Source organism: Anoplophora glabripennis, unplaced genomic scaffold (genome assembly GCF_000390285.2).
Source record: "Anoplophora glabripennis isolate ALB-LARVAE unplaced genomic scaffold, Agla_2.0 scaffold148, whole genome shotgun sequence".
In the NCBI taxonomy this organism is placed as follows: Eukaryota; Metazoa; Arthropoda; class Insecta; order Coleoptera; family Cerambycidae; genus Anoplophora; species Anoplophora glabripennis.
In genome coordinates, this window is record NW_019416307.1 from 2,150 (window position 1) to 12,703 (window position 10,554).

At 33.2% G+C, this 10,554-nt stretch overlaps 2 protein-coding genes across 3 annotated transcripts; one reads left to right on the forward strand and one right to left on the reverse strand.

The window, feature by feature from the left end:
• Window positions 1-856: 856 nt before the first annotated feature.
• On the forward strand, window positions 857-3,639 carry LOC108905797 (EF-hand calcium-binding domain-containing protein 1-like). The gene is made up of 4 exons (XM_023454012.1): window positions 857-954; window positions 1,057-1,309; window positions 3,053-3,306; window positions 3,395-3,639. The coding sequence occupies exons 1-4, from the start codon at window positions 857-859 to the stop codon at window positions 3,615-3,617; spliced, it is 828 nt and encodes a 275-aa protein (XP_023309780.1). The 3' UTR covers window positions 3,618-3,639.
• Window positions 3,640-3,700: 61 nt separating this feature from the next.
• LOC108905802 (organic cation transporter protein-like) lies at window positions 3,701-10,033 on the reverse strand. Of its 2 annotated transcripts, none has more exons than XM_018708821.2 (8): window positions 9,751-10,033; window positions 7,796-8,024; window positions 7,631-7,737; window positions 5,244-5,398; window positions 4,996-5,110; window positions 4,435-4,934; window positions 4,148-4,329; window positions 3,701-4,051 (listed from the first exon to the last, which is right to left on the reverse strand). In XM_018708821.2, the coding sequence occupies exons 1-8, from the start codon at window positions 9,912-9,914 to the stop codon at window positions 3,881-3,883; spliced, it is 1,623 nt and encodes a 540-aa protein (XP_018564337.1). In that variant the 5' UTR covers window positions 9,915-10,033; the 3' UTR covers window positions 3,701-3,880. The 2 variants fall into 2 exon arrangements, with proteins under 2 accessions (XP_018564337.1, XP_018564339.1); XM_018708823.1 differs by having other exon boundaries at window positions 3,963-4,051; window positions 4,122-4,329.
• Window positions 10,034-10,554: the final 521 nt, after the last annotated feature.

Consider the following 10,554-nt stretch of genomic DNA (forward strand, 5'->3'; position numbering starts at 1 on the left):
AACCATCGAAGGGGAAGTACACAATTTCATTAAAAATGGAGACAATTGTTGTCGATATACAAGGTTTTAACTTGAAACAGTTTTACCCAAAAGAGATTTCATTTATCAGTGGACAATACACCGCCCATTATCTATTGAAACCCCCGGTTTCATTCAATACACTAGATAGAAAATCGAAAAGACAAGTTACATATCTAGAGCGATTCCACCACGGATTAAGATATTCTGATGGTTACATAAATTATGAAATGTTGGATGATATATTGCGCAAACATTTATTATACTGCAATATAGGTATGGTTTATGTTAAAGGCTACCGGAAGGAAATATTTCTTAAACAAAAATTACAAGAACTGGAACCATCATTTCGTCCAATCGTAATCAACGTGGAGAATCTGACAAGTAATGTTTCCTCCAGTACACTTCCTGTATTTAGTAAAAATAGTCCTTATTGTTTTTACCATAGTATCAATAAATGTATGTGTAGCTTAAGGAACTGTAGCGATCTTTATAATTGGTTGTACACATACTTACCTAAATAAAATATTTTTTGTTCAATTTATCACTTTTTTAAAGCCCATTAATCTCTGGTCAGGGAAATCCCCACCAGCAAAATATTTACTATGTGTGAGAATTTAACTCCTCCTTCTATGGGAGGGATGAGTTGAATTTCAAACCCTACCTCACACTAGTAAGTAAAAGGGAGGTTTTGGTTGTTATAAATCCCTTCCACTCAAATGTGAGAGGAGGGATGACTGACTGCCTATATATACCCGCAACTTGGATTTGTTTGGCAGTTCAACTCTACCAGTTCATTCGAACATATATATATATATATACATACATATATACTAAAATGGCATCAATCTTAGATGATAATAGCTGGGACAAAGAATGTGTCCCAGTAACCAGCGTTGCTGCTAGCCAGGACAGGCCAAGAATCACCAGACAATAGTAAGTAGAAGATATGTTTTAATTTTTATAAACCCCTCTCACTCAAATGTGAGAGAAGGAATGATTGTGTATCTATATTTACAACTTCTATCTGTTTGGCAGTTCGACCACACATCCCGTCGTCGCCGTAGGAAATGTATTGGACGACAACAGCTGGGACGAGGAGTGTGTAGCCCGACCGACCTATCTCGCAACACCACAGGTCGTTTCAGAGGAGAACTGGGACGACGAGTGCGTCGATGGGCCAGGCTACGACCCAGTTGCTGCCACAAAGGACAGAATGTTCATTAGGGATGGACATCAGGTGGCTAAAAAAAGCAAGACTGAGAAGAGGGCCTTCAGGCTAGCAGAACGGGCCAGGTGGTTTCGCCTCATGAGTGAAGAGATGTCAAGATGCAAAAAGCACAGCACAACAACCACAGACTACTCAAAAAGTTCTATATAACAATTTGTGTAGGAATATGAATTTTTAATAAATAAATTATATTTTATTCATTGTTTCTTTTCTTATTTCATGTTCTCCTTTATATATAATATAGGCAAAGAAAGAAAATTAATATAGTGATGTACTTGAGATATAATTTTATTGTGATACATTAAAAAAATATATACATATCAGTATTACATAAAGCTGTAGATATATTAACTACATATTTTGCCATATCATTTTATAAAACATTATTAAACCATATCAGCTTTGTTGATCCAACCATTCTGCTCTGATGGTAGTCCGAGCCATTTAACAAACAATTTATNATCAATAATTCTCGCCGCTGGGGTAAAATAATCCGAAATAAAATAAATACTTTTAAATTCAGACCTAATAAAAATCAAAATTGAAACAGGTTCATTACAAGGTTAAGCGTCTTTCCGAGAACTATTTTTTAGTAGTTTGATATATATTCCAACCCGCAAAACCGCTTCACGAAAGTATTTGTTTATAAAGTCAACATTTTTCGAATTTTTAAAATCGCTCTAAAAATTATTAAAAAAAAAAAGAAAATTAATATTATAACAATTCTATATGATAGTTAAAGAGTCCAAGTATGTGTAAAAAAATCAGCGCCAATTAAAATGCCTAACTTTAACCCCAGCACTGACGCAAAAAAATAACGACATTTCGCGCTGAAATTTAGTAACTAATTGTCTCATACCAAAACTATCAGACCGATTTCGATCGGGATTTGGGATTTCGTTTTGTAATCCTTTAAAGTACTTACATCTACATTTATAGTAGAATTGGACAATTTCTTACCTATCAGTTGAACGCTTCAAAATTACCTCGATTTTCATTACTTTTTCACGCTTTTTTGGCTATCTAGCAACAAAAATATGAAATGCGGAGGTATCAAAACAATTCTGTCTTATAGCAAATTTCATAACAAACAATTTAATCAGTAATAGTAATAGTAATAATATTTTTTCTGTAAACTGCATATTTAAGAAGTTATATTGGAAAATGTGAGAAAAAACACGTGATTTTTGAGTATTTTTGCAGTTTTTAATTTTTTCTGCAAATAGCACAACTTTTTTTCTTGGCGCAACCTTATATTTTCATTGTTTATATTATTTTCGACCGATTTTTACTAATATCTAATCTACGTCAGGCAACAGCCATATCTCGATGGTTTTGAGCTTAATTCTCTTGGACTATACTTCTAAAGATATGATGCGTTTTAAAAACTTCTATTTGGCTTCTAATATTTTAACTAACCCTAAATCCTAATACACACAACACATGCAATACAACTTTAAATTTATTTTCACACAATAGGGGCAAACAGCCCGCAGCGGTTAGAATTAATTGAAATCTGAATAAAAGCACCTTAAACATTGATTGCATCATTTCCTTAATTCACTAGTGAGTCACGCACATTTTCAAATATAATTTTGTTTAATGTAGGTATCGATTTCCGGCGTCTTGAAGGCTTTGCTTATATTTTGAAGTTTCAAAAAGGCACTATTTTAATAAATATATTTTTTTATATCTATGATTTGGATAAATGCTGAAATTTTGAAATAATGTTTCAAATTACTTTTTCATTTGCCCTAAATATCCTTCTTATATTTGTGTTTATATGTAGAAAAGTTTTCTTAGGGAATCGATAGAATAGTATTCAGAGAAGTGATGCACAACACATTTGACATAATAACGGAGAACATGTTAATGGATAGAATCTTTTGTGTTTGGGACAAACACAATTGTGGTTTGATAACTCTCGAGAACTGGTTCAACGGATTGTCTTTGTTTCTGAAAGGCAGTATTAATAAACAAATCGAGTACTGTTTCGCAGTTTATGATTTAAATGCCGATGGATTCATTACCAAAGATGAAATGTTCCAATTACTTAGGTGAGTCTCATACAATAAAGCATATTACACTGTCTTCATTTCATCTACTAAATATCTTATTTATTCTAAATCATCATTATTTTTACAGGAATTGTTTAATAAAACATCCCCAAGAAGAAGACCCGGATGAAAGTGTCAAAGATTTGGTTGATACAGTTATGAGGAAATTGGACAAAGACAAGGATGGTAAAGTTTCCTTGGGTGATTACAAGAAAACAGTAGAAGAAGAGCCTTTGCTTATAGAGGCATTTGGGCGATGTCTACCCTCTGAAAAATCAAAGCTAACTTTTTTAACCACCTTAAGATCATAAGACTAAAATTATATGGCAAATAATAGCAACTAAGACAAAATGTAAATTTTGTATATTAAATATCTTTAGGGTCATGGAACTGGGTGACTTTAAAGGAATAAATAATATTTAATACAGTGTTTTACGTCTACCTATATATATTAGTAACACATGATTTGCATTTGAGGGTCATTGTACTGTAATTATTGTTTAAATAAATAAAATTGTATGGGAAACAATGATTTAGTTACAAATAGATTTTTTATTCCCAATTCAGCCACGTCTCAAGATCTGATACGGTTTTGCTTTAATTTGGATCTCGACATATTTTCAGCTTCTTCTATAGTATCCGGTAGCTTAACGTTAAGTGTTTCCGGGAAAAACAATGTCAAGAATGCCGCTATAAATGCAAAGCCAGCGAAACAAACCAATGGTAGAGGAGTCCAGATATTAGCCTGAAACAAATGAAAAGCACGATTTAGTTCGTTGCGTCAATAGCTTTGCAATGACATTTTTAGTATTTACGTTCAAATAACAATCGATGTTCTTACAAGAAGAGGCATTTGTGGAGCTACCATGACGCCCAATCTGCCAAAGGTGGAGCAGGCTCCCATATAAGACTGTCGAGTTGTGGTTGGAAACATTTCACTGGTTAATTGATAGATGATAGCAAAGGTGGCTGTGGATCCAAATTTTCCTATCATGTAAACTGTCAGACTAATTTCTGTTGCACCTAAAATCAATGTTATTAAAAATACAGTGTTTATAAGTGATAGACTTTTAATGTTTCTTTTTCTTTGCTTAGTAAGAGATTTTATGGAAAATAATTGTTTCTTACTTGAGGGTATAAAAATAAATGCTACGCAGGCTACCCCTGCAAGCACATAAAATCCAAAGAGTGATTTCTTTCTTCCAAAATAAGACAATAGGAATGGGCACAAGAAATATGCCGGTATCTCGACCAAACTCGATAAAATGAAATTCATATATTTATTCCCACTCGCCAATGTCACAGAGTTGATAGATAAACCATAAAATACAAAAGCGCAGGTTATCCAGCCAAAGCAAGCATTCATAAATCTTAATAATAGAACTGGAGATTTTAATGACAGGAAAAACTGGTTGCCACTTTCATTTTGCTGTTTATCATCCACGATGTTTAATTTGTCCAGAGTTCTTTCGGAAATTTCTTTTCCGTTTACTTTGGCCAATTTTCTCAAAGTTACTTTTGCCTCGTCTATCCTGCCTTTTTTGATGTTCCATCTTATGGATTCAGGAACTATCCACAAGTACAATATCAAAAAGAATGGCAGTGTGTATAATATGTAGATAATCATTCTAAAATGTTAAAATTGTCATTATTAACACAGTGTGGTAGTAACATTTATTTTACAAATACCTCCAAGATCTTACAATCCACGCAACTACAGAAGTTAGAATGAAGCCAGTGGCGTTGCAAGAAGTTGCTATGCTTCCGGTTATAACTCTGTTCTTAGGTCCAACTAACTCAACACCTAAAACAGAAAATATAGTCCTTGTTTGGGCTAAAATACGTTTCCAAAAGATATATTTAAATCATTTAAATTTATATGAAACTGTAAAAATCAAATAATTTGGTGATAGATTTTATGTAAAAAAGTTTGTTACCTAAGATATATCCACAGATAAATGTTCCAGCACTAAACGCTGCATCCAGATATTCCATAAGCAAAAACAACTCATAAGTTGGCATTACAGTCCGGATTAATCCACAAATGGCACACAAAACCATTCCCCACACCATAACTCTTCGACGACCGTACCTAAAAACTGTTATGAAATCAAATTTGTAATTTGGCATCTTTTCATTTGGTGTATTTTGTTATAAACATAGAAATAATTTCCCAGTAATACTTTTTGGAACCAAATACTGAAACAAAACTAAAGTTGGAACATCTGCGTCAAATATATAAAGGAATAATTTAAGTATGTATTTGGTAATTTACTTTATTTATGAGGAATTACAATTTTTTCAACTAATGACATTGTAAACAACTCTACAGTTCACGTTTAGTATTGAATTACACCTCTAATATCCAGTAAACACTTATTTGATCATCAGAATCCATAAGCAGACCGGTTTCGAACTTAGTAATTCTCATCAGTATTCTGTAGGTGAATGAACTGACAAACTATTTAGCTATTTGGGTGTCTATTTACTGAGATGTAATTCTACAGTTTAGATATATTTCTGTGTTTGTAGTAGATGTTAGTACCGAGAGATCCAGAATGATTGAAGCGTTTGGGGAACATAGCCTATTTCTAACACCATCTTTAGCATATCATTAGTATTGACAGAGACAGGCACAGGTTGCAATCTCCAAACAATTCAATCATTCTGAATCTCTCTGTATATATTGTGAAATTATGTACTAAAACATATTCTACCATCATTTAAAATTCTATATACAAAATTTCTCAAAAAATATTAGATCTGATATGTGCACGCCAATACCCTTGGTAGAAAAAATGACCTTGGATAGGGCGGGGTCGAGCGGGACTATCGCTCTTCACCCACGCCATCTCTGTAGACCTGGACGCCTCGTAGAGGCAGGCCCTTCCCCCATTTCCCCTTCGGGTTCGAGCAGTTCGTGGGGCCTCCTCCTGTCTTGACTGGGAATTTGAATATGCGCAGTAGATAAGGTTTTTTGTTCTTATCTGTGATTTTTAAGTCTTTATCATAGCTACTAGTTTACACTCCGCGGTCGAAATTATAGAGATTGATTCATCGCTAGCTTTTGGACTAGTAAGGGGGATGAAGCGTGCCGGGAACGAAAATCCATTGGCGTGTCTGCGTAAAAGGCAACGGGATATAGAAAATAATGAAAAAGATAATAATATTTTTTTACGGTTAGCTATAACAGGCACTTTGATCCATTTTAATTTTTACAGTATTTTAAAACGTCCCAATTGTGTTTTTTTAATTTATAAATTTATTATAGCCATGGAATTAGACCCCTCATCTACGCTTATGCTATGACGTTTCTCAGGACGGGTTAAATCAAGTCCGTTTACACCCACTAAAAAAGCATTTCCCTGTTCCCTACCAAGTGCAAAAGACAGAGCTAGAATATAGATCGACGTTCAGTCTAACTCGGTCTCTAGACGATTATAGATTCTATCGATGTGCGTAGCGAGCGGCACAAAGATAAATAATATTGAACCGTATAAAAATCATTTTATATTTTATACGCATTATGGTAATAGTGTTTTTATGTTATGTCTTAGTCACTCTATATAATTTCGACCGCGGAGTATAGTCAGCTTTAGTTCTGTCACATATGGAGACGTGTTAAGTGCTGTTGTCTACCCAGATTGCGAGTAATTGTACAAAGCAAGCAACAACAAATGAATTTTTTTGAAAAACTGAAAAAATATCATCCAAATTTCTTGTTTATTGACATTTTTAGCTCCAAAATATTAGAGCAAATTCATATGTCTAATAATTTGTGGCATATATTTTTTTCAGTACCTACTCGAAGACAATTTTCAAAAAAATTATAATTAAAATTATATTATTACTTACAGAAATTTTTTAGACTTTTCAAAGTATCGTAGTAGCAGAAAATACAATATATAGAAATATTCGTAGAAAATCTATAAAATTTTGAAATTTTATTAGTATTTAAACAACAAAATTGTACTTCGACATATTTGCTAAATATATAAATTATAGTAAATACAATTTTTTTTCGTGTTGACACATATTTTGGAAAGCAACTATTCTGCGCGCTATAGGCTGCGTCCAGCATTGAACTACATCTGCAATATCCAGTAAACAGCTAAGATCATTATAGTTATCATCAGTAGGTACATGAATCGCCAGTAGGTACAATGTAATGCTTTGTATCCAAAGTCACTGAAGCGACTTGACGTTAAAGATATGACATACTTCCTGGGTTAAATTCTTACCTCTAATAATAATTATAAATTTGTTTTGTATAAAAAAATTATGTACCTATTCATTGCCTCATCTAAGGATATTTTATACTTGCCTGTCTGAAAGCATTCCCGCAATGAGGAGCCCAGAAAATTGCCCAAAACTGTTCACTGTTCCCACTAGCGTTAGTTTCCATAGATTATCGCTACATTGCAAATTATACTAAAAAAATAACAATCAATGGTTGCAACTGTCAAGCGTAAATAGTAATAAAGCTCACTTCTTGTAGAATGCTTTCTTCATCTGTTTTGTAAATAAATGAGGAGCACCTTGAAACTTCATTTTTGTCAAAATCGCTGGCAGAACAAGTCTCATTGGCTGCCTCAGCGGTGGAGTTGTAAAGGTACATGTCACATTTGTTAGGAATCCCTTGGGTGTAAGGTACAGCGTTGATTAACCATGGTGGTTCGTAGTCGGTTGAGTCTTGGTCACATTCTGGGATTCCACATCTGGAAATAATCGTGAGAAATTAAGTTTTAATTACTTCTTAATACTTCAAGTGGTATGATATAGATACTGTTGCCTTAAGTCAGGCTGTTGAGGTATTACTTTAGTTTACAGAAATGTTATTAATAGTTATTTATTGTATGTTTTAAGTATAATAGTGTTTTACGAGTAAGTAGCATTTTATTCACGCATTAATATTTAAACGCGAGAACGTAGTTTGAGCCTTTAATATTCTTAAGTGGATAATAGGCAATTAAAACACGAATGAAATACGTCTTGTCCATAATCACATCACAATCGTAGTTGTTGAGTCAGAATTAATGGAATTTAATAAAAATACTCGCACGACTTGATATTTCTTACTACTACTCAATGAAACGCGGTACGTTTTGTTATACCTACTGGTTGCTATGGTGCGTTGATTATTGTCAATTATTTAATAAACAGTTCTATCTGAATTTGGTAAAAATGCAAGAAAATAATTGTGTTACTATGGCTGTTTTTGATGAAGCTGAAGAAGCAATTTTCAATTTATTGCCAGCGAAATCCAGGGAACATTACGAAAAAGTGTTCGCCGAATTTGACGAATGGAGGGAAAAACAGAGAGCAATGAAATGACAATAAATGAAGAAGTCACGCTATTGTATTTTTTAAATTTGAAGAAAACATATGCAATTTCGTCTATGTGGTCGAAGTATTTAATGTTGAAGGCTACTATAAAGGTCTACAAAAATATAGATATTGGAAAATATAACAAACTTACTGCTTATTTAGAGAGTGAATCGAGAGGATACAAAGCAAAAAAAACTGCAGTATGGAAAGAGCACATTTTTAAGAATTTTTGACTGGGGCTTCCGATAAAGAATATTTAATGATTAAGGTAATATTTCTTTACCTTTCACATGCTGTTAGGTATATAGTGAACTTTGAATTATTTTAGGTAGCACTAATAATGGGGGTTTGTGGAGCCTGTCGATGCTGCGAATTGACAAATTTGAAAATTAGTGACGTACAAGACGGTGGCAGTTACCTACTTGTTTCAGTAACTGACACCAAGACGGGCATTTCAAGAAAATTTACAATTATTGAAGAAGGATTTTGCGTGAATGCTGTTGAAATATGCAGAAAATACATTTCTTTGCGCTCAATTCGCCTAACACAAGACATATTATTTTTAATATACATCAATCAAAAATGTACTTCTCTGCCTGTTGGAATTAACACCCTCAATAGTTGATTCATTCCTGAATATCTCAAATCCAATATTGGCCAATAAAGGTGCTGATCTTACAACCATCGAACGGTATGGTGGATGGAAGAGCTCCTCTGTAGCAGAAAGTTATGTTGAGGAGTCTATATCCAAAAAACTTGATATTGCAAGGAAAATCCAAGGAAAAGCTGTCAAGAAAAGACATCCGTAACTTGTGCAAATTCTTCACAAACTTCAGTAGATGTTATGCGTTCCGAAAATGATGGCAACAATGCTACAAGGGTTGTTATTAACGGAAAGGAAGTTAAATGTGATAAAACAAAAAATGAAATGTCTATTACTATAAATGTAAATGTTAATGTTAACAGGTAAATAAATTAAATTTGATTTATTATACGTTGATTATTTTTTCATTATTCTATACTAGTGAAGTAAAGTTACTTTACTCCACTAGCGGATAAAGTATCACTTTCGACGGTTGATATATGTGGATAAAAGCTTTTTTTTTACTACGTTACCTGTAAGTCAAATCCATGGCTGTAAATACATAAGCCACGTGTACTGATGAGTGTAATACTACTGGAATGCATACTAAGACAAAAACATAGATCTGATACTTCCCAAAATCACCTATTTCCACAAGAATGGAATCCAATGAGTTATCAATTGCTGAAGTTGACATATTGTCAATAGTATCTCAATTATGAACCTTATTTAATGTCTATCGCACCTCTTCGGTTTCACAGAATTAAGTACACACACGTTATAGCTAAACTAGTAGGTAGAGACAGTAAGTGACATTGTAAAGAATCAGATTTGTTCATATATTATCTCTATAATTAATATATTCTACTGTGTATGTCGACTTGATTGCTTAATACCTGATGAGATGAGATAAAGACGATCCTTTAATTCTCTTATATTAACTACGATTAGATATAGTCTGATTGTAGTCTCAGATTGAATTTAAAGGGTAAGAAAGAAAGAAAAATGTATTTCAATATTTAATAAAATAATTTGAACTGAATATCAAATTAACGTACCTAATATTTTATTGAATACATGCATTCTCGAGTCCAAAAATATGGCTTTGAAAACGGTTTAATTTTTGAGGAATTAAATACTAATTGCCACCATGTCGTCGATTGGCTGATTTAGCCAATAGCCTTTCGCATTTACCGATACGGTAAAGAAATAAAGCATTATGTCATATGTCGTATGAAATACCTTAAATGTCATTGCTATTGGCATAAAATATTGCTTTGTGACTTTCCTGACGAATGATCTTGGCTATGTACAAAATATTGGGGGTGTTATTCAAT